At 43.1% G+C, this 23886-nt stretch overlaps 1 protein-coding gene and 1 long non-coding RNA gene across 2 annotated transcripts in view; one reads left to right on the top strand and one right to left on the bottom strand.

The window, feature by feature from the left end:
* KCTD1 (potassium channel tetramerization domain containing 1) overlaps positions 1-6007 on the bottom strand; it is a 215225-nt gene extending 209218 nt beyond the window's left edge. The window contains exon 1 of the mRNA XM_027525575.1: positions 5869-6007. Within this exon, the coding sequence (XP_027381376.1) occupies positions 5869-5877 (9 nt within the window). The 5' untranslated portion in view covers positions 5878-6007. The remainder of the gene's footprint in view (positions 1-5868) is intronic.
* The window catches only part of LOC113882628, a 38668-nt gene continuing 16582 nt past the window's right edge, over positions 1801-23886 (top strand). Inside the window, exon 1 of the long non-coding RNA XR_003508403.1 lies at positions 1801-4332. This is a non-coding gene — a long non-coding RNA (uncharacterized LOC113882628). The remainder of the gene's footprint in view (positions 4333-23886) is intronic.

Genomic DNA, 23886 nt, shown 5'->3' with positions numbered 1-23886 from the left:
GGACAGCCAGAAAGGGGAAAAGTGATTATAAAATATTCATGGCAGGTTTTTTTTTTCCTGAAATTTTTCTAATAAGTTTTGATGTTGAAAGAAAAACTGAATGCCTCATTTTAGATTATTTTAAAATTAATTGTTCATCAACTGATCCTCTTTTAGTGTTGAATAACCACCCAAAGACCACTTCCCTATTGTTATGCATGCAAGTGGTGGGCTGCGGTCCATGGGGTTGCAAAGAGTCTGACACGACTGAAGTGACTTAGCACAAGCACACAAACACACAGGTCCGTCCCAAACTCCTTAACTATCTCTTCCCCTATCCTTCGCTTGTGAAGCCAGATGTGAGGGAGTTTTAGAGAAATAAGAACACATGGAAAGGATGGATAGGATATTAGAAATACCAAAAACAGTGTTCACTTAAGAAAAGCATGAAAATGTTGCATTGAAACAAGATTAGCCAAGGATCAGTACAGAAAGTCAGACTTTCTGTACGGGAAAGTCAAACATACTAGAATCTTAACTAATTGGGAGAAAGCAGAGCAGAGCAAATTCAAATCAGACTAAACAAATTTTACCCTGTTAATAAGGTCCTTAAAAGTTTTTTTCAATGAGTGATTCACAAGAATTGTGCCAGTTATTTGTATGTAAATGGGCTTTCAGAAGGCATGATTGAGCAGCTCATTTTTATAGTCATTTAATTCAAGTTCATAATATTTTTAAGCACAATTAATTTGTACTATAAGGCACAGACTTGATTTTTGTTTCAGAAGGTTAAACAAAGGCCTATTCAAATGACTAATTCCAACTTGGAGTTGGAGGAAAGAAACTTCGAGGTGCAGTTTATAAAGGAAAAGACATCTTGGATAAAAGACAAGAGCAGAGCAATCAGTGCCCGGCACACTAGGTACTCCATGAGATTGGGGAACAAATTCCTGCGTGAATTCACTTACACAGGATGTGAATGAGGCTTGTCATTGCTCCTCATTCTGGCTACTACAAATGAAGTGAAAAGCACAAAATCTACAGTCTTCAGAATCCCAGTGTCCACTTAGTGTCCGAAACCTAGGAGTCCACTTGATATCCCTTTCTGTCCTTGATTACCCATCACCAATCCTTTACTACATTCTGTCAGTTTCACCTTGTGACTAGATCTTTCATCCTTCTGTTTCCCCTCCCACTGCCCTAACCCCAGCTGCATCTTCTCCTGCTTGGATGACTTTAATAGCCTTCCAAGGGCTCTACTTCATCTACTCTGGGCTCCTCTATTCACTGCCCACAGTGACATCAGAATTATCCTTGGAAAACATGAACCTGATTATGTTACTGCTGCCCTCCTCCCAATCCTCCTACCAAGCCCCTTCACTCTGCTCTTAGAGTTAGGACTAGAGGCCTGTCCCCGCAACCTGCTCTCTCATCATTGCCTCCTCCCTCTCTCAGCTCCAGCTCGTGCATCCTTGAGTTCCTCTCCCTTGGCCATGCTTTTCCCTGCTTGGCAAATGCCATTCCCTTTTCCCTTTGCCTGGAACTGATTTCCTGTTCTCACTCTGCTTCTCCTGCCTCTTCATTACTTGCTTGCTGCTAAGTCGCTTCAGTCGTGTCCGACTCTGTGCGACCCCATAGACGGCAGCCCACCAGGCTCCGCCATCCCTGGGATTCTCCAGGCAAGAACACTGGAGTGGGTTGCCATTTCCTTCTCCAATGCATGAAAGTGGAAAGTGAAAGGGAAGTAGCTCAGTCGTGTCCGACTCTTAGCGACCCCATGGACTGCAGCCTACCAGGCTCCTCCGTCCATGGGATTTTCCAGGCAAGAGTACTGGAGTGGGGTGCCACTGCCTTCTCCCATTACTTGCTTAGATCTCAGTTTGTAACACTTCCTACAACACCCAGTCTTGGCCACTTTGCCCTTTTGGTTAGTTTCTTTCCCTTCAAAAGCACTATTCTCTGTCCATTGTTCAACTGTTTGATTAACGTCTGTCTACCTGAAACACAAATTCCAGGGGACTGGGGACTCTGCGTAATTTTTTTCACCATCATGTCTCTGGCATCTAGCACAGGGTCTTGTGTACAGAAGCCACAAATAAATATTTGTTCAATGAATGAACTTAATGAATGAATCCTGGCTTGTTGTTCTTAAAGGATAATCTCTGTTTCATTCTCTGCAGTGAATGATCTCAAACGAAAATCACCAAGTAAAATGCAATTAACATTTAGTATGTTTTTAAGAAAAACCAGAGTAGTATTACAGTGCCTAGGAAAATTGAAGTATTTCACACTTCTGTAATAATTTTTTTAAAACATTTTTTCTCATTTCTGCATGAGCTATTAAAATAAGCATATATGCTTGCATCCAAAAATTTCCTTTTTTTCCCCCAAGATGGTTTATCCTAAAGATAAAGAAAATAAAAGTTTCACTTGTTTGGGAAATTATAAATTGCACTTCCAAAGAAAGTTCAGAAATGCAGCTTCAGATTCAACTAAATAAAAGCTTTGGTGAACTGACGATTCACAAACATCCTTTGAATGACTCAAAAGCAATGTAAATGGAAAATAGAAGAAAACATCACATTTCAGGATTAGAAAATAATCATTCTGATTTTAGAAATAGCAAGACAAGAAAGCATTTATGCAATCAACTTTAGTGCTGAACTTAGCCATAAATGAAAGTTTAATTTTCAGAAAGTTCTCTGATATGATACATCTTTCACTAATTACTTTTACATTTTAAAAAACCAAATCGCTCTGGATAAATAATTGTCTGCCAAAAGGTCCATAATGCTATTCAACAAAGTGAATAATCTGTTTTCATCATCATGTAGTGGAAATCTTTTATAGTTTCTTTCTTGGTAGTTAGGTAGTATAATTTATACAATAATTACTGAATATTCTCCAAAATAAATACCTCACATTAGAGTAATATAAATGGCCAATAAATCACTATTACTAAGTAAGTCTGAACCAAGCTGTCATTTCCCACTCCAGGATGCACGCCCTGGCAAAGAATTAGAAACACGAAAATCTTACAGCTAGAAGAGAGACCTCTAGTGTGTGTTGGAGAACTTTATATTGGGCTTTGGGCATAATTAATACAGCAAAATCACTGCAGTCATTTTGAATACTGTGGTGGGAGATTTTTTTGCCAACTCTCATTCATGCTCGATTCATTTCAAAATTTCTTCCCAGCCAATGTGACACTTTTGTCTAATGAGTGGCTTTCTTTTCATAAACACATTTCCTAAACCTGTGAAGTTTTCTCTAGGATGCAAAGTTTTAAAATTCAATGATCACCTTTGCAACCTAATTAGTAAACACGAAACCTACTGTCATTGAAACAATTGCTAACAATTCTTTCCAATGAGCAGCAGCAGGACTCCCGAGCCAAATTGTTGTAGTCAGTGGGCAGTCTTCTGAACACCAGCCCCTCGTGGTAAGCCAACTGCCACACAAATATAAACACGAGGAAGAGATCGGCACATTGCCCATTATCCAGGAGACAAATAGACCCACTTCTATTTCAAATTCACCAAGTACATTGGAGATTGGTTTCCACGAATTCCCATCTAGGCAGGTAAATTCCTTGATGTAAAAGCGGATTTAACACAGCATTGGATGGCATCAGCCTCAGCCTTTCGAACTTTTATTCCCCCCTTTTCCACATTAAAAACACATTTCTGAGACACACAGAAAATGTTTCTCTAAAACACACACATACACACAAAACAGGAGGTCTCTTAAGGAGTCTACTGCTGAGAAGGTAAAAGCATTTTGCTCATTTTTAATTTGCTAAAACAATCCAAGCATGCTTGGTACCCAGAGGGTATTCTCAAATAAACTTGTATCTCTAGCTGCCAGCTTCGTTGATTGAAAACAGAAGGCAAACGTTTCTTAAAGAATGAGTATGTTTAACTGTTACGTCTCTCTCAGCTCCACCACGGGGACACACACACACACGGGAAGACACACACACACACATATCCATCAAGGATTTGCTTGAAAGCAGCCAGTTCTACGATCACAGAGGTAACGCAGCATTTGTACCAAATTACTTCTGCTCACTGCGGTGCACCTCTTAGCGAGGAAGCCGGTGGCGCGGGGACACCGGGCCGTTCCCGCGTGCCTCTCTCCACGCACAAAGCCGACATCCAACTTTGGTAACTTAGTCGGCTCCCGCCCAGCCGGCCCCCGCAGCACCGTCACGTTGAAAACATGTTGATACCAGGAACTCAATTTCCAAGGCGGTGCAAGCGTTCGAAAGCACAAAGGCAGACACACTGTCGACCCGCGCGCTAGCTAGCAAGTTGCGATACTCCGGGGCGGCGGCGCGGAGCCTGCGTCCAGGTAAGGGATTCCTGCATCGCGGCTCCCGTCTCCCCTTCCTGGATGTTCTGCGAGTCCGACCTCACTTTTCACGCGAATTCACCAGGATGCGCCCCCCAACCCTGGCTCTTTTTTTTTTTTTTCTCTCCAGGAGGCGCGGACTCTTATTTTCCAGCCCAGTCCCTCTGGGGGGCGGGAGAGGAAGCACACATCGTATTTCCATAAAGAGGGGCGGCGGAGGAGAAGTGGAAAGAGGTCAAAAAGGAGCCAAACTGCATCTCTCCCCCACCCCCCAACTCGGCGCCCCCAGCGCCGGTTCAGACGGCGGAGGTCGGGAAACCCTGTCCCTTTAAGGGAGCCCGGCCACCAGCAGGGGAGGGAAGGATGCGGGGCTCCGGCCGCAGGCACCGCGGGTCGAGGCGGGCGCCGCAGAGCCCCAGCCATTACCTGCCGCGCTCCCGTCCTTCCCCAACCCGGTGCCCCCTCCCGGGTCCCCGCCTCCTAGGGAGACTGCTAATCCAGAGCACGTGCCGTGCCCTTTATCAGGGGAGGCGGTGGGGAGGAAGAGGAATGAGAGCTTTTTAAAAATAAATGAAACATTTGCATCCATAGCGCCGGGTGGGGGGTGGGTGGGAGGCTGCAAAAGGGAGGGGGTGATGGTGGGAGGGGGCTTTAAAGGCACCCTGGTGGGCGGAGGCGGCGGATCCGGATCAGCCCGGCCGGAGACAGACGGCGGACAGCGCTGGGCACCGGGCGCTGCTCACAAAGGGGAGCGGGGCGGTCCGGCCCGGGCACCGGGGTGGGGAAGGAAAAAACCGCCCCGGGGCCCTCTCCGCTCGGCCGCCACAATGGCGTCTTTCGCGGGGCGTCCCGCCGAGGCTGCTGCGGGCAGAGGGGGCGGCGGTGCTTCCCCCACCCCGAGGCGGGAGCCGAGCCCCGGGCGCCGTCGCGCCCCGCGGCGCCGTTCTCTCGGCCGAGGGCGCTTCTGCCGGCGGCGGCGGGTAGGGGGCCCGCGGCGCTGGGAGGCTCTCGGTGGGGCCGGTTCGCGGAGCTCGGCGCCCGGGAAGAAAGAGACGCGCGCGGTTCGCCGGGGAGGGCGGGGGACGGAGGGCGGGGGCAGCGCGGCGGCCCCCTGGCCGCCGGGGAGGCTGGCGCGCGAGCGGCCGGCGGGCGGGCTAGCAGGCGGGCGGCGCTGGCACCGGCTCCGAGAGCCGCGGCCGCTCCGCTCCGAGAGCCGGAACCGGGCCCCCAGATCCGGAAGCCCGGCCCTGGCGCGCCGGCCCCCGGCCGCCCCGGCCCCCGCGGCCGCGTCCGCTCCGCCCCGCTCCCTCTCGGGGAGGCACGCCGAGGAGCGGTGGTAGCAGCCCCGGAGGAGGGGGCGGCCGCTGCCCCGCAGCCGGTCCGAGCGGCTCCCGAGCCGCCGCGGCGGGCTGTGTGTGTGCGAGTGTGCCGCGCTCTCGCCCCATGCCTGGCACATGCGTAAAAGCGAGTTGCGCCCAAAGTCCCAGCCATACCCTCCTTAGCAAATAATAACAAACCCAAACCGTCAGATCTTACCTGAAACATTGAAGCACAAAGTCTCTCTCCAAGTCCCCTTTTCCTTTTCCTCTCCCCCCTTTTCCGATTTCTCTCCCAGCGATCTGCTCGGCTCGCCACACCAGAGAGAAATGCAATAGCTTGGCTAAGGTAGACAGAACAAAATACAGAGAAGAGTTGCTCCAGGGCTTTGAAACCCCTCAAGGCAAGGATCAGGATACAATTAGCTCATGCCTCTACCTCCAGTCTAAATCAATCTCCAAAATAAAACTTAAATCAAATTAACTGATCACAGGGCAGACAATTGATCTCCTTCAAAAAATAAAGCTCTACATAGACGTATAGAAAAATATACATATAGGGAAATTTTTTTTCCAGATTTTTTTTTTTTTTTTTGGTGGAAAAACAGTCTTATTCCAGCCTCCAACTTGCTTTTTACCCTCCTCTTGCACAGAAAAGCTGATTTTAATCGTTGTGATTAGTTTTGATGTAACGTTTCCGCGGGCGATTTCTGCAAATGGATGGAGTGTTTCTTTGCCAAAAGAGGGAAAAGCAGCAGATGATGATAATTATAAGGATTGTTGGTTGTTTCTTTTTATTTGTGTTTAGGGCTCTCTCTTCACTTTCTCAAGTTGACCTGACACTGCTGTTACACTAAGGTCGCGCAACTTGTTGATGAAGATCACCGCCCTGTCTGATCAAAGGATAGGTGATAATTTGGCAATCGAGCAGCGCATTTTTAGTTCCTTTGGCGACAAAACGTCCCAAATGACGTGGATAAAAATAAGCACATGCAGTGTGCTTTGCCCCAATCAAGTCTGAATCAGCGCCTGGGGGTGATACACAAACTCATTTCAAATGTTCAACCATGCAGAATTGCAAAAAGATTGAAGGAGTTACACCGCATTTTTTTTTTAAATAGCAAAATTAAAAGAAAACAAAACCTACATTAGGTGTAGCCAGGGACCTACCATTAAGGTTTATTTGATCAACCTTGTAAACATACCTCCCCTGCTCCCTTCTCTTTCCTTCCCTCCACCTGGTCTCTTTTATAGGGGGGTTTGTATAATTCCATTATTTGCTCACCAGAGCTAAAGAGACTCTAACATAAACACATTTCCCCAGATTGCTACTCTGATTCTGACCTCCCCCACTCCCCATCACTTCTCCTTCCTCTCTGAGTCTTTGTTCAAAGAGACTGTGCTCAAGCCCTTCCTTACCTTAATTCTTTTTAGTTAGCATGGGATATTTGGTTGTAACTCGAGGATCACCTCCCATTAGTGTTAGAGCCATGCAGGATACTTTTTGAAATGGTTTTTTTTTTTTTTTTTTTGAGCACTTCACAGTTCATTAATTCAAAGACTTTGCTGACATTTCTTATGAAAAAGACCAGGCTGTAAGGCCAAGGATACTAAAAAAAGAAAGGGGGGGGGGGAGCACTAAATAGAACCAGACATGTCGTGAATACCTGCAATTGGCAGCATTTCACCGGAAGTATTTTTTCACCATCATTTTACTTAGAAGGTAAGCAACCCCCTCCCAAAATACCAGCAAAAAAGGGAAGGTCCAAGCCTCAAAATATATATATAGTTGATTATATCGGTTCTACTGTGACATGAGATGAATGTCATCATGAGAATCAGAGATGTTGGTCGATTTTTTAAAAAACATAAATTCCTATAACATAGAAATCTGGTTTGAGAATATCAGTACCCTATAAAAAGAAAACAGTAGCTTCCAAAACAACTCAAAACAAAATTGTTGTTCTGTGCATGTTCTGTTTCAATCTCCCCCTAAACACACAGACACACACACACACAAGGTATGATATAGTCTCTGATCTACTATAAAAAAATTTTACTGTCTACAAAACCCCAAATACAATTGAGTAAAAACTTTGTTCTGGTCCCCGTGTGTGTGTGTGTGTGTGTGTGTGTGTGCTGAGTCACTTCAGTTGTATCTGACTTTGCAACCCCATGGACTGTAGCTTGCCAGGCTCTTCTGCCCATGAGGATTCTCCAGCCAAGAATACTGGAGTGGGTTGCCATTTCCTTCTCCAGGGGATCTTCCCTACTCAGAGATTGATCCTGCATCTCTTACATCCCCTGCATTGGCAGATGGTTTCTTTACCAGTAGCGCCACCTGGGAAGCCCCATTCTTGCCCCCAAATGGCACTAAATGTTAATATAGGAGAACATGAGCAGAAAAGACACCATGGAAGAACCAGCCTCAATTCATTGAAATGACTTAATACATTAAAGGTATGGCCTTAAAGTGACTTCATCCAAGTCTGGAGAACTGTGTATCATCATCATGGAATGTGAGAGCCAGGAAGACCATTTGTGGTAGAGCATCTCGTTCTTCCCATTATTTTCCAGATGAAGCGAAAGCTGCTTGTCCAAGGTCATAAGCCAGCCACTGACAGGGCCAAGGCTAGGCCACAGAGGCAGGCCAAAAGAAAGGTGAATGGTGCCCCCTCACTCCTCAAAGGAGCTCACCTGGAGAAGCCATACAGCATTCCAAATTTTGGTGACATGGCTTAAACTGTATTTTTGGAATTCCCTTTCTGGAATTGTCCTAAAAGCCTGTTGAGCTTAGTCACTTCAGTCGTGTCCGACTCTCTGTGACACTGTGGACTGTAGCCCATCAGGCTCCTCTGTCCATGGGGTTTTCCAGACAATAATACAGGAGTGGGTTGCCATTTCCTCCTCCAGGGGATCTTCCTCACCCAGGGATCAAACCCACGTCTCCTGTGTCTCCTGCATTGCAGGTGGATTCTTCACCGGCTGAGCCATAGGGGAAAGCCTATTAGCACATTCTTTTTAACATCTCTGAGGTCCACAAATCTTTGTCCTTTGATGTTTAACTTTTGGAAACAATCCCTCCCACCTCCCCGCACCCCACCAAAAAAAAGAAAAATTAGTACCAGATCTGGGGAATAAGGGAATGATGGAAGATGATTTATGCTATTTAGTCAAAAAAGAATGACCAAAAACCGTAAACAATGAGGCCAGTTTTCTTATTAGCACTTAAATGGATTAAAGACAATTCTCAAAATGTTTTCAGCAGTAGAATTACTGGGGCTTTGTTTTCCAGGATAGCTACTTGTAAAGGAATAATGTTCATTAGAGCAAATTAAGTTCTGAAGCATTCATTTTTAAGATGTTTTCTTACTTCAGAATGACATCACTTACAAAAAGATGCACTTCTTGGACATTAGGTCAGTGACATTTTTAAGTGATCCAATCTATTCAGTTGATCCCTGAATTTGTGGTAATCCAGTGGCAAATAGACTGCGGAATAAGGCCTTATTTTACTGTGGTAAGGACCTTAATGTTCTCGTATTTTGAAGGAGACTCAAAATTCAGATGGTGGGGATTGAGATTGAGAAGTTATTTTGTCCTGTGCAATTTAAAGAGATGAACCAATGTCACAACCTTCAAATGTAGGACAATGTACACTTATTTCAAATTTTAAAATAGATATTTAATGAAATGTCATGTGAAAAGCAGGGTCCATATCTTGCTAAGTACAAGATATGAACTTACTGATTTTATTTCAATCAATCTTGTAATCATAACTAAAGCACTTTTTATCTAATTAATACCTGCACAAGTGAATTTCTGTATTTTGTGATTTCTGCAGCGCTTCCCCCCTCTCCCCCCCCAAGTCATTAAGGAACTGGGAAAAAGTATATTAAAAACCCTTCCAACCTTCTTTTTCAATAAATAGTTGAAGTCAGACCAGCAGCCTAAAAACCATCAGCAACACGGAAAATGATGGCAATAAAATTGTCAGCAAGAAAACAATCAAAAAGAATACACAAGCCTCTGTTTCCATCTTCCAGTGTCTCTCTCTCCAAATGAGTTCCACCAGTTTTTAAAGGCAGAAAAAGAATGATCGAATTTTTTGAGTTGAAGCCAGGAGCTTTGTGGAAAAAAAGTTTAGCACTGGGACCTTTGAGGAAGAGAAAAAGAGATCTTCTACAAGGGGAGCGGCAGCCCCTTCTAATATGAACGTGGAGACAGCTCATTTGCCCGTCTCTGAGTCACCGAACCCTCAAATCACAAGTTTGCACAGAAATCGTGGCTTTGTCCAGGGGAAGCCCTGCGGGACAGTCTTGGTGGCAATTTGACAAGACGTGGACATTAGTTGCTGAGATGAAATGTGAAATTGAAGAGCCCTCCACTGAAGCAGCCAGACACCCAAACCAAAGCTAAAAATTCCATTGCACTTTCCATTAAGAAGAAGGAAGGAGCCTTAGTGCTTGGGTTCAGCCTGAACAGACCTGGGTATCATCACCCTTTTCTTTCTGTATGTAATGAAATGACAATATTTCCATCGTTGCTCCAAAGAGGTCTACCTAAAACTACACTGACAGGCCCTTTAACCCAGGAAGCAAATTAGGTTATGTTATTTTTATCTTCCAGTCAGTTTGGGGGAGGAAACCACCTGTTTTTTATCAGCCAACCTGAAACTCCCCATAACTCTGCGGAATGTGTACATTTTCCTAGAGTTGAATAGAAGCATTAATGAGCTCAAACAAAATGGGTTTGTGATTCCTGGAGGTTTGGCTCCACCACCACCTGTTTATAATTAGCCTCTGGAAAGTAGACTAGTTTTCTGTATCACTGTTCATGTTAAGAGTTTGTATATCTCACTTTCTGAAAAGGTAGACCTTATAATGGCAGACCTGCTAATGGGCATCAGTTTCATCTCAACCATGATTTTGAATAGAAGCAGGTATCAAATCCTTGTACTGAGGCCCTTAAATCAGTTTGGTCTTTTATCAAAGCTTATTGCTTATAATCACACATTATGAAGCAATACAGAAGATGAATGCAGAAATAAAACTTGTGTGTCATGGAATACCCTTACCACCCTTTAAATAGTCTTATTTGATAGAGAAATGCCTCCGTTGGCAAGGAAGTTGATATGTAAAGAAAAGACTTCGGTAGCACCTATGTTTCTTCCTGGCATTTAAAATCCTTTGCTGGACCCTCACATTCTATATTTCAAATAAATAAATGCTACTAAGTGTTACCAACCTAATTAATTGAGTTACACACGCAGCTCTGCAACTTTCAGTGTAACCTGATCCTTAGTTTCTTTAGGCATAAAATTCCAACGAACATTCCCCACTTGAAGCCTTATGTTGAGATTGAATGGGCCCATACATAGAAAGTATTTATAACTGTGCTTGGAGAACAGTGAGTTCTCAAGTGATAGCAATTATGATCATTATGGCTTATAGTAGCGTTTGTTGAATATGTAGTGTTATTGTTGAATAAATAACATATTCCATGAGTAGCACAGGAAGAATGACATTTTTGCAATGAGAGGTATCTCATTTATTGGAATTTCAGTGGCTGATCTTCTTTAAAGATTATTAAATTTCATTTTGTTATTTCATCTAGAAACCATACAGACACATCCCTTTTTCATATAAAGTAATGGGGGAAATAGATTGTCTCCAGGGGAAATTAGCAAGAAAACATCCTATATGAAGGGTGTTCCTCACGAGGGAAGACTCTTTTTGTTCCTTTGAGGAGCCTTGATTTTGACAAGACTGTCTCATGCATAGAAAACAATTAAGCATTTTGTATAATTGCTTGTATTCATATAGAAAATGGGACTCAACTAGAATTCTGCCATGAACCACTTTCTTCCTAATTATTTGCTTTTTCGCCTTTCAGGAATTACAGGATCAGCACAAACAAGTGCTTTAAAAACAAAAGTTTAAGAAAAGAAAATAGCATTTGAAAAATCAGAAGGGATGAACTTCAGGGCTTGATTCACATCTTTAAGAAATAGTCCAGTCAGGGAATCACATCATATTACCCAATTTTCTACACTTTGCCGTTTACGTATATTCTTCTTTCCCAAACTGTAAACAGTATCATTTTCAGACTGTTCCATAGTCTGTACAAAGCTATGCAGTGGTTCTTTGAAGGAAACATTTTAAAGAAGATAAACATTGCGTTAGCTGTTCTGTTCCATTTCGTGTTTTAGCGTCCCATGGCAAACTGGCTGGCATTGAAAGGTACCTCTATTTGCAGCATGATGCGCCTCATGCACAGCTCATCCGGTGGAGGGCTACTTAGCTCTGCTTCACTGTTCTTCTGTCTGAACCAAGACTGTTCATGAGAAACCCCATAATACAACTGAGACCCCTCGGGGGCACCATATACATTTATGTAAAGTTATCTTCTCATGCATCCTCTGGGTGTCAGAACCTCTCAGCTTTGCTAACCATAAAAAATCTGCCTTAAGCACATTACTAACTTTAAAACTATAATGATTTGGATGTCATATTTCAATTTTTAAAAAACCTTTCCCTGGGACTTCCCTGGTGGTCCAGTGGCTAAAACTCCACGCTCCCAATGCAGGGGGCCAGGGTTCGATCCCTGGTGAGGTAACTAGATCCTGCATGCTGCAACCAAGACCTGGCACAGCCAAATAAATATTTTCTTTAAAAAAGTCCAAACAAGTGCTCAGGCTTTGTCCTATTTCAGGACAATGAGAACCTAGTTAAGAAGGTCTACTCAAATGATTGGTTCTAGGAAATAAAACACTTTCCTTGTTCCACTCCTGAAAATGACCCTATAAAACTTATCCAATGACCATCATCCTATGATTAAAAGTATAACATTTATTTAACAGAAAAAAATTCGTGAATAGGCTTTAGTTAAAAATAAACCCAAGAACAACAACAAGAAGTATCTGGTGAAAAAATGATAATTAAACAAGAAACAAATGTATTACTGTTCAAGATGTATAGGAGCCACTATAAATTGCTATGGGAAGCAAGAATTTTGTACTTTCTTTAAAGTTATCAAGAGAGAAAGCAGTTCTAGAGTCTTACTGAGCATAAGCCTGAATAGTTAAACTGGGTGCTGGGAGGTGGGGGAACAAGTTGACAGGACTATTCAGCATGGGGGTTTAAATGATTTCAATATTATTCTTAATAATAACATTAATGATAGTAGTGATAAGAAATAATTATGAATGATGGAAGGGAACTTCAATTGTGTAAAGACCATCTGGCTATGAGAGTCAGACATGAAATTCTAAAATCCTCAATCTGTCCCTCTAAGGTTGCTTTGTAGATAATGGATATCTTAATTTTTTTAAAAGAAAAAAAAAAAAACCCTCATATCCATTGTACCAAATGTACAGCAGCTCCTGCTGAGAAAACAAAGCCTCTGTGTCTCTTTCTTTCCTAATCGTTGTTGTCCCCAAAAAACAAAGGCTCTGTGAAAGACCTTAGAAGATAATGATAGGAACTCATCAGTCTTTTATGTTATTTGTCTGCCTCTGAAGATTTTTGATTGGTAATTGTTCTGATCATCCTGTGACTTTTCATTTCCCCAAAGTTGGGGGTGAGAATTTCCCCAGGTTTTCCTCCTACAGTAAAAAGCTTTCAGAAAGAAATCTGGGGCGGGAGGTAGAGTGAGAAGGATGAAATTTTTGGTCTGCCACCAATACATAATTTAAAACATTGTTATGTGGGAATGAGAAATGACAAGAAAGAGGAGGCATCTAACTCGGAACCTGGAACATGGTTGGTATTGTTAGTAATAGTATGGTAATATTAGTAGATCTTTTTCTTTTAATTTATTACACCTAGGGTTTAGTTGTTTAAAATTTTTTTGATGCTCTGTCGTGTCAAAATATCGTGGGAATCCAAGGACAAAATATTGTCTGATTTCACCTACATGGGGTACCTAGATAGAGTATCAGATTCATAGAGACAGGACTACATCAGGAGTTACTAGGTGCTGGGGAAGAGGAGAGAGGGGTTATTGTTTATGGTTATTGTTTAATGGGTACAGAGCTTCAATTTGGGAAGATGAAAAATATCTGAAGATGGACAGTGGTGAGAGTTACACAACAGCATGAATATGCTTAATGCTACTGAACTGTACACTTAACAAAGACTAACATGGGAACTTACCTATGTTTTACCACCATCACCCCAACAAGAAAGAAAAAACTGCAAATGTCTCTTTACCAACTCACATGTGAGCTCAGATCACTTCTGTACTCAGCTCAAGTTCATTGCAGAGCCCTTCATTGTGTTATAAAAACTTGTATAATCTGAGTCAGGTCAAATCCCTGGAAATAGCTGAGCTTCCCCAGGTTTTTTCCCTTTGACAAATTCTAGTTAGAGATTTGGGGGGAGGTAGGAAGGGCTCAGTCTTTGGTCTGCAACAAATACATGATTTAAAACTTATCTTCATGTGGTAAAGACAAATATCAAAGAGAAGGCATCTATGTCTAGATCCTTGGAATTACGTAGGCAAAACAGCCTTCTGTTCAACAATATTTTATTTGTCTGTGCCAGATCTTAGTCCCCCACCAGGGATTGAACCAAAGTGCCCTGCATTGGGAGCATGGAGTCTTAGCCTCTGGACCACCACGGAAATCCCTTGACAATATTTTAGATGTGTCCTTATATGTTTGTCATTCTGTAGACATGACCTTGTACTTTGCACCTTGAAAATGCAAAATCTAAAGCAGTTTGTAGATTAGTGAAATAATTAACTAAATGGAATCCTTTGCCTCGTGTTATGGATGTAACACTAGTTGAGGGAACTGGAACTGGATGCCTTGTTTTGTTTTGGGAAGTTATGAAACTAAAAGTCCATGTTTTTACTTTTTCATTTCTCTTGGGGTTTGGGTTGGTTTGGATCGACCACATAGGCTGCAGGCTTAGTCTTCTTGCTTCATTCTTTGTGGCCATCCACAGATGCTTGGTGGATCTATCCACTCGGCTTAAACACCCACTTCCTTTAGCCTCATGGTAATTTGTTATAGTTTTATTGGTGCCTTTCTATTTCCCAGAAATGGATTTTTGTTTGTTTGTTTCTGGAAACAGCAGCAAGAGAAATCGTTAGGTGTTGAAGAGTAAGAACACAGCTTTCTCCTGTTTTCTTCTTTTCCTTCATATAGGTATGTCACTCACTGGTTTTTTAAATCCACTTAACCTAAAAACTGATCTTCATCTGTGGTTCATCTTTTCCTCTTTCCTATGGTTTCTTGGTAAGGAATGTTGTTGCTGATGGCAGAGAGGGCCTATCACAATCACATTTAGAGAAGTGCCTTTTTGAGATATTGGTATTATTCAACTCTTTCTCCCAGAGCTGTGCTGTGAGTTTCCCAGAAAAAAATGTCTTCCAGAAGTAAAAGGGAGACTCTTAAACAGAAGAGAAGATTCTTCCTCATGTCTGATCCAAAAGGAATGAAGCCTATGGTAGAGATGCTAGAAAAAAAAAAAATTTAATTGATAATGAAGAAATTAAGGGGCAGACCCAACTCAAGGAGCCCACGTCTCTGCAGATTTATGGGAGCAGGACTGGAGTTAGATGGTGGAGAATGAATAAACCTACTTCTCCTTTCCCTTCTTTCATATCTTAGAAGTCACAAGTTCCCATTTCCATTCCCTGAAGAACAAGAAGGAGTAAATTAAGATATTAATGTGAATCTCCAAAACTTTGACCACCTCATGCAAACAGCTAACTTATTGGAAAAGACCCTGATGCTGAGAAAGATTGAGGGCAAAGGAGAAGAGGGAGGAAGAGGATGAGATAGTTAGATAGACTCACTGACTCAATGGACCTGAGTTTGAACAAACTCAGGGAGATAGTGAAGGACAGGGAAGCCTGGCGTGTTGTGGTCCATGCTGTCAAAAAGAGCTGGACATAACTTAGTGACTGAACAACAGCAACAAAAACAAATATGAATCTCCATTTTAAGACAACGTGTTGAATTTGAAAGCATCTTGACACTGATTTTAGTCTATATTTTAGTAATTTTTTTGGAGGGGAGGCAAATTGCTTTACAATGTTGTGTTGGTTTCTGCTATACAAGAAAGTGAAATAGTCATCATTTTATATACATATCCCCTCCCTCCTGAGCCTCCCTCCTCTCCCCTATCCCACCCCGTCTAGGTCATCACAGAGCACCAGGCCGGGCTCCCTGTGTTATATAGGAGCTTCCCTCTAGCTAACCGTTTTACACATGATCGTGTATATATGTCAAGGCTACTTCTCAATTCGTCCCACCCTTTCCTTCCTGCACTGTGAAGCCCTTTCTCTATATCTGCATCTCCATTCCTTCCCTGCAACTAGGTACATCAGTACCATTTTTATAGATTACATATATATGCATGAATAGATTTTGTTTTTCTCTTTCTGACTTTGAGTCTATATTTTAGTATACCACAAATTTAAGAAAGTAAGGGGCAGACCCAACTTAACTAACTCTGCCACTATTCCACTTAAGCCTGCTGGTTTCCCTTTAAGACTTTCCTTTCTTTCTAACCTTCTTCATTCAAACTGAGACAATGAGAAGTTCTGTTTGTACAGTTAACCAAACACTCTCACCTCCATTACTTCGTTTGGTCCTGTCAACCAGGAGTGTTAACCCAGTTGTACTGAAGATGAAGAAAGAGAAAGACATGTAGTAAGAGGAAGAGCCTTCTCTGACTCCAAGACCAGACTCTCTCCATCAGATGAGAACTCGCATTTGTCTTAGTCATAACCAGGCATTTTGCTCTCAATCTCATCTATTTTATACTCATCTTTGGCTTCTTAGACCCAAAACTGGCTCTTGCAGGAAACATATATAAAGTGAAATAGTGAATGAGCCTTTCAAATAATTCATTCTATGCTGCTGCTGCCACTAAGTCGCTTCAGTCGTGTCTGACTTTGTGTGACCCCATAGACGGCAGCCCACAAGGCTCCCCCATCCCTGGGATTCTCCAGGCAAGAACACGGGACGGGGTTGCCATTTCCTTCTCCAATGCATGAAAGTGAAAAGTGAAAGTGAAGTCGCTCAGTCATGTCTGACTCTTAGCGACCCTATGGACTGCAGCCTTCCAGGCTCCTCCGTCCATGGGATTTTCCAGGCAAGAGTACTGGAGTGGGGTGCCATTGCCTTCTTCAGTTCTATGCCACAGTATTCAGTAAATAAAACAAGAGGAAAAAAAGCCAACCAATTTCTTTATCCACAGGCTAAGTTCCTGGTTTGTACAATGAAATAGGAAAGTGACTTCTTCCTCTTCTCCCTCCTTCTTTCTCTGTCTCTTTTCTATGAAGACTTTGGCTCTTGTAGTTACTCTGCTCTCATCACTCTTCTAAGGTCTCCTGAGGTTCTGCAATGATCTCTCTATAGGCAGAGCTTGCTTCTTGATGTGCTGGTGGGTGGGGAGTCAAACCCACAATTCAGAGACATTGAACAAGATGCAGCTGGCTTTGGAAACCTCAGTAAGACCTTCCTCTCCTGGGAGTGAGCAGGAAAGGGGTGGCTTTGTCTAGAGTAAAGAGTAACTATTACTAGGGTGGTTGAGTCTTTGTAATGCCAAAATGAAAGTCGTTCAGTCGTATCCCATGGACGGTAGCCTGCCAAGCTCTTCTGTTCATGGAATTCTCCAGGCAGTTCTACTAGAGTGGGTGGCCGTTCCCTTCTCCAGGGGATCTTCCCAACCCAGGGATCAAACTCAGGTCTCCCGCATTGTAGGCAGATTCTTTACCATCTGAGCCACCAGGGAATCCCTGTAATGCCAATGCCACCCTCAATTTTGGAAACAAGAAAGGAGGCAGGCAGGCAAGTAGCAGAAAATCTCTTCCTCATGTTCCTAAGCTGATAAATACCCCTGCAACTCTGTGCCGGGTCATAATTCTTATAACTTGGCTTAGGTCACAGAGTTCAACTCAGGGATGCCTGGAAGCTAAATGGGCATAGATGGATTTGAAATGGTAGAACATAAGTTCTCCATTCTTGACCGTAGCTCACCAGGCTCCTCTGTTCATGGAATTCTCCAGGCAGGAATCCTGGAGTGGGTTTCCATTCCCTTCTCCAGGGGATCTTTCCAACCTAGGGATGGAACCTGGGTCTCCAGCATTGCAGGCATATTCTTTACCATCTGAGCCAGCAGGGAAGCCCACTCTCCATTCTTTAGGTACCCGACTTGTATTCTACCCTCTTTGTTTCAATTTGCATCACATCTTTCTTCTTCTTAGCACCTCGCCTAGTCCTCTGTTGGTGACAAAAAAAAAGGGGGGGGTGGGGAAGGTGTTTCCCAACCAAAACAAGTTCTAGAGGAACATCTTCACAGCCTAATTAGCTCTTCGGCTCTTAATTTTGGAGAAACATGACTGTGTCCGTTTCCTAATTAGGAAACACAAATGGGAGCGCTGACACCGCCTCCCCCAGGCAAGCGGTGTATACAGAACAGCTACCATCTGAGGGAGCTATGCCTTTTTCTCTTTGTAATTACTTTACCCAACTTCGGCTGCAGTTAAACTTGAACCTTTTCTCAGATGAAGGCCTTGAACCCTCTGCTCAGCTATTATGTTGTGTATCAAGTCACAAAGCAGTCTTGCAGCAGTCCAAGTTCAACACTTGAATGTTGTTAAGATTCCTGCCATTTTCTTTTCTTTGCTTGGACTGTGTCTCCCTGTGCAGTTTCATATGAATTATAGGTAGAGGTCCTCATTCCTTTTGAAGGAGGAAAAGGAAATTGTTCATGCACATGAAAACAGATACCTTTTTTTTTTTTTTTTAATGAACCTAAAATTTTGCAAACTGAATAGGACCCTGATCTGGGCAGTCAGGTACCTTGTCTCTGGCAAAGGTATGAGACAGAAGGTGAGATACTGACATACTGCAAGGGAGAAAGGCGGCCCTCATGCACAAAGCCAACTGAAGCATTTCCTATAGAATGGGAATATCACTCTCCAGCCCCACGGTGATCTAATAGCCTAAAGCATCAGAATTGACTACCTTTGGCTGCCTTAATTCCAAGTGTCCTTGGTAATCAACACAAGGCCTGGCTCCTGTGGAATTCTACACTCCACGTCTATAGCTATAGTAGGAGTTGTGTGGACAGTAACAAGAGGAGTTTCAACACTGCCATGTGGACAATAGCTAGCTAGTGGTAAGCTGCTGTATCTTGCAGAGAGCTCAGCTTGGCGCTCCGTGATGATCTAGAGGGGTGGGATGGAGCAGGGGTAAGGGGGATGCGAGAGATCCAAGAGGGAGGGGATATATGCATACATATAGCTGATTCACTTTGTTGTACAGCAGAAACTCACACAGCATTGTAAAGCAATTATGTTGTCTTTAGTTGCCAAGGCGTGTCTGACTCTTTGTGACCCCATGGACTGTAGGCCACCAGGCTCCTCTGTCTATGGAATTTTCCAGACAAGAATACTGGAGTGGGTTGCCATTTCCTTCTTCAGGGAGTCTTCCTGACCCAGGGATCGAATGCATCTCATACACTGGCAGGTGGATTCTTTATCACTGAACCACCAGGGAAGCCCAAAGCAATTATACCCCAGTTAAAAAAAAAAAAGAGTATGACTCCAAGCCACCAACTCCTAATACTGATAACCAGCCAGTTAACTGTTGTCCCCACAGCCTTCATGTTAAGTAGAGGGGTGGTTCCCCCTTCACATTCCAGAAAGATGCAGCTGCAAGACAGAGACCCTCCTCTTCTTATGCTTTCTGTTTACATCTTTTGTTGATAGAAGGAACCTAACCCTCAGGAGGCTGTCAGTATGCAGGCAGATCTTTTCAATGGTTTCTCCCTGCTCTCCAGATTTTATCAAGGCCCTGATTGCTCTGGCCCAGCTCCCTCTGCATCCACAGGAGGCTTCTCTCTCCCACTCTGGATTGCCCCGAGTACTTTGGGTCCCATTTAGCTCCTTCCACCCAGCTCTCTGCCCCAGGACCTTTGCACAATTTGTTGCTCTTCAGTTGCTAAGTTGTGTCTGACTCTGCGATCCTGTGGACTGCAGCACGCCAGGCTTCCCTGTCCTTCACCATCTCCTGGAATTTACTCTGACTCATGTCCATTGAGTTGATGCCATTCAACCATCTCATCCTCTGTCACCCCCTTCTCCTCCTGCCTTCAATCTTTCTCAGAATCAGGGTCTTTTCCAGTGAGTTGGCTCTTCGCATTAGGTGGCCAAAGTCTTGGAGCTTCAGCTTCAGCATAGTCCTTCCAATGGATATTCAGGGTTGATTTCTTTTAGGATTGACTGGTTTGGTCTCCTTGCTGTCCAGGGGACTCTCAAGAGTCTTCTCAAGCACCACAGTTCGAGAGCATCAATTCTTTGGCGCTCAGCCTTCTTTATGGCACGAGAAGGACCTCCTTTATGTAGGAGGCTCTTTCTCTTCTCTAGCCTAGGAACTCTTGCTCATCCATTAGCTCAAATATTTTCTCAGGGACGCCTTCCCCTTAGAACAGCTCAGTCCTGAAGTTTGATCCATTTAAACTTCAGTAGTTAGGGTGTTTTCAAACTGGGAAGCACTCATACATAGTTCATTGGCCTTTTCTTTTAGAATACTAACCAGTTTGCAATTTTGTGTTTGTTTATTATTTGATTACCATCTGCTTCTATAACATAAGAACTATATCTGCCTTTTCTCACTAGTGTCTTCAGGGCCTAATGTAAAGCTTGGCATACAATTTGTGCCCAATAATACTTGTTAATGAGTGAGCGAATGAATATAAAGGAAAGAACACATTAGAAAAACAATTGAAACCAAAAAAAAGAGACCAAGATTGTTAACAAGTAGGTAAGGGAAAATCCCATGGACAGAGTAGTCTGGCAGGCTATGGTCTGTGGGATTGCAAAGAGTCAAACGGCAGTTAGTGAGTAAACATACAAGGAGAGGAATTACTGCCCCCAGGATTTGGTGATTTTATCAGTTTGGCATTAACGTTTTTTTAAATAGGTTTCTGAAGTCCTAGTGAATTTTTCCTAAAAATCTAACACCCCTACCCAAAAGAATTGAGAGCAGGGATACAAGTATATGTATTCCAAGGATCATGGCAGCATTATTCACAACAGCCAAAAGAAAGGAGGATGCAGCCCAAATGTCTATTGATGGATGAACAGATACATGAAATGTAGTCTGTATACACAATGGAATATTATTCCCTCTTTAAAAAATGAAATTATGACACATGCTATAACATGGATAAAGCTTGAAGATGCCAAGTGAGATAAACTGGAAACAAAAGCATACATATTGTATACTTCCACTTACATGAAGAATCTAGAGTTGTCAAATTCACAGAGAAAATATGAAGTTAAATGGTGCTTTCTGGGGGCTGATGGGGGGTGGGAGAAGAAGAAGGAAGGAATGAGGAGTTAATGTTTAAGGGGTGTGGAGTTTCAGTTTGGAAGATGAAGGTGTTCCAGAGATGGATGGTGGTAATGGGTGCATAGCAATTTGAACATACTTCACACCACTGAGCTGTACACTAAGAAATGGTTAAAACCATTCTATGGTTTGTATTTCTTTTCTTTTTTGTTAGTCGCTCAGTCGTGTCCAACTCTTTGCGATCCTATGGACTGTGGCCCCCCAGGCTCCTCTGTCCATGGGATTCTCCAGGCAAGAACACTGGAGTGGGTAGCCCTTCCCTTCTCCAGAGGGATCTTCCCGATCCAGGGATCCAATCCACGTCTCCTGCATTTCTGGCAGATTCTTTACCATTTGAGCCTATGTATATTTTACCACAGTTAAAACAAAAAGCAACGAAATGTTGAAAACACAAACACATACCCCTAAGATTCCCTCAAGTTCAGAGTCCATTTGCTTAAAGTGAAGGCCCATTCATTGTAGGTATATCAGTTCAGTTCAGTTCAGTTCAGTCGCCCAGTCGTGTCCGACTCTTTGCGACCCCATGAATCGCAGCACGCCAGTCCTCCCTGTCCATCACCAACTCCCGGAGTTCACTCAGACTCACGTCCATCGAGTCAGTGATGCCATCCAGCCATCTCATCCTCTGTCGTCCCCTTGTCCTCCTGCCCCCAATCCCTCCCAGCATCAGAGTCTTTTCCAATGAGTCAACTCTTCGCATGAGGTGGCCAAAGTACTGGAGTTTCAGCTTTAGCATCATTCCTTCCAAAGAAATCCCAGGGCTGATCTCCTTCAGAATGGACAGGTTGGATCTCCTTGCAGTCCAAGGGACTCTCAAGAGTCTTCTCCAACACCACAGTTCAAAAGCATCAATTCTTCGGCACTCAGCTTTCTTCACAGTCCAACTCTCACATTCATACTTGACCACTGGAAAAACCGTAGCCTTGACTAGACGGACCTTTGTTGGCAAAGTAATGTCTCTGCTCTTGAATATGCTATCTAGGTTGGTCATAACTTTTCTTCCAAGGAGTAAGCGTCTTTTCATTTCATGGCTGCAGTCACCATCTGTAGTGATTTTGGAGCCCAGAAAAATAAAGTCTGACACTGTTTCCACTGTTTCCCCATCTATTTCCCATGAAGTGATGGGACCAGATGCCATGATCTTTGTTTTCTGAATGTTGAGCTTTAAGCCAACTTTTTCAGTCTCCTCTTTCACCTTCATCAAGAGGCTTTTTAGTTCCTCTTCACTTTCTGCCATAAGGGTGGTGTCATCTGCATATCTGAGGTGATTGATATTTCTCCTGGCAATCTTGATTCCAGCTTGTGCTTCTTCCAGCCCAGCATTTCTCATGATGTACTCTGCATAGAAGTTAAATAAGCAGGGTGACAATATACAGCCTTGATGTACATATAATACGTAGGTATTATAATTCTTGTAGGTATATAATTCTGTTTAAAATGCACCTGTTTATTACCCTTCATTTTGTAATTTCTGTTTTTAAAACGTCCAGATCTTCCTCTTTGCCCTCATGTTGAGTGGTGGGTAGGAGTAGTAGTCGTGCAGTGTGGGCATCCATGCCTTTTTCTACAGAGGTACCTTCTCTGATGGCAGAGTTACACAGAACTAGAGTACCTCCACAACAAGACATCGGTCTGGAAGGTGGCACAGTGATAAAGAATCCACCTGCCAATGCAGGAGGAGACACAAGAGACGCAGGTTTGATCCCTGGGTTTGGAAGATCCCCTGGAGTTGGAGATGGCAGCCCACTCCAGTATTCTTGCCTGGAAAATTCCATGGACACAGGCAGGAGCCTGGCGGGCTACAGTTCATGGAATTCCAAAGAGTTGGACATGACTGAACATGCCCACATGCAAACTTTCATTTCACACTGTTTACCAATTAGAAACATCTCTAGGAGAAACCAATACAGCTCTTAAGTGTATCCTTTCTCTGAATTTTTAAGTTTGATTGGCTCTCAGATCCAATCCATTATTTATCTATAGAGATAATCTGAAATCTGAGAGATGGAGAGTTTAAAGCCGAATTTAGACTTTCATTAGGATCACGCACAAAAGAGTATAGCTAGTATATTAATCTCTAACATTGTAGTGAATGAAGAAAGATCCTCTCCGATGTGGATAAAACCCCCCTGTAGATTTCCAGAATCCCAGCCCTGAAAAGGCTTACCCAGAAAATCTGGCAAGTGATGATGAAAATCTGTGTCCAAAACCATCATCTCTGGACATTTAAAAAATGAGTTGTTATTATCAGACAATATATTTGTTTCAGGTGTACAACATATTCAGTATTTTTTCGGCATTTTTATGCATTATGAAATGATCATGGCAGTAAGACCGGTCACCATAAAAAGCTGTTACAATATAATTGACTATATTTCCTATGGGAACATTATACCCTGTGACGTATTTACTTGTCATCACACACGAGCATCACTGGTCTAACTCGCCACCTTAGAGGAAGAACATTTAGAGAGCTCAGCTAAGGATGTGTTGTCTTTTTTTTTTTTTTGCTTCATTGTATTTTTTTCGGGATCTTAGTTCCCCAACCAGGGATTGAACCCTTTTCACAGCTGTGGAGGCACTGAGTCCTAACTACTGGACCAACAGAGAATGCCCTGTCTAAATACCGTGTCTTAAACTATTTGTAAGCAGTAAGAAAAGGACTTTGAAGTTGCCCTCAACATGAATTCAGTCTTCTGGGGGAAACAATTTTCCACAACCACTTTTGAACTCCAACCTATAATCAAGTAATTGGCAGACATGGGAGGTTACTGAGTCCATCGTGAATCTAGTGAAACAATGAATCCTCTCTCTTCCAATGTGAACTCACAAAATAATCCGCATTTCTTCTGGGGAGTT

The sequence above is a fragment of the Bos indicus x Bos taurus genome, chromosome 24, assembly GCF_003369695.1.
Source record: "Bos indicus x Bos taurus breed Angus x Brahman F1 hybrid chromosome 24, Bos_hybrid_MaternalHap_v2.0, whole genome shotgun sequence".
Lineage (NCBI taxonomy): Eukaryota > Metazoa > Chordata > Mammalia > Artiodactyla > Bovidae > Bos > Bos indicus x Bos taurus.
Note: the sequence above shows the minus strand (reverse complement) of the source record. Positions and strands in the feature narration are given on the sequence as shown.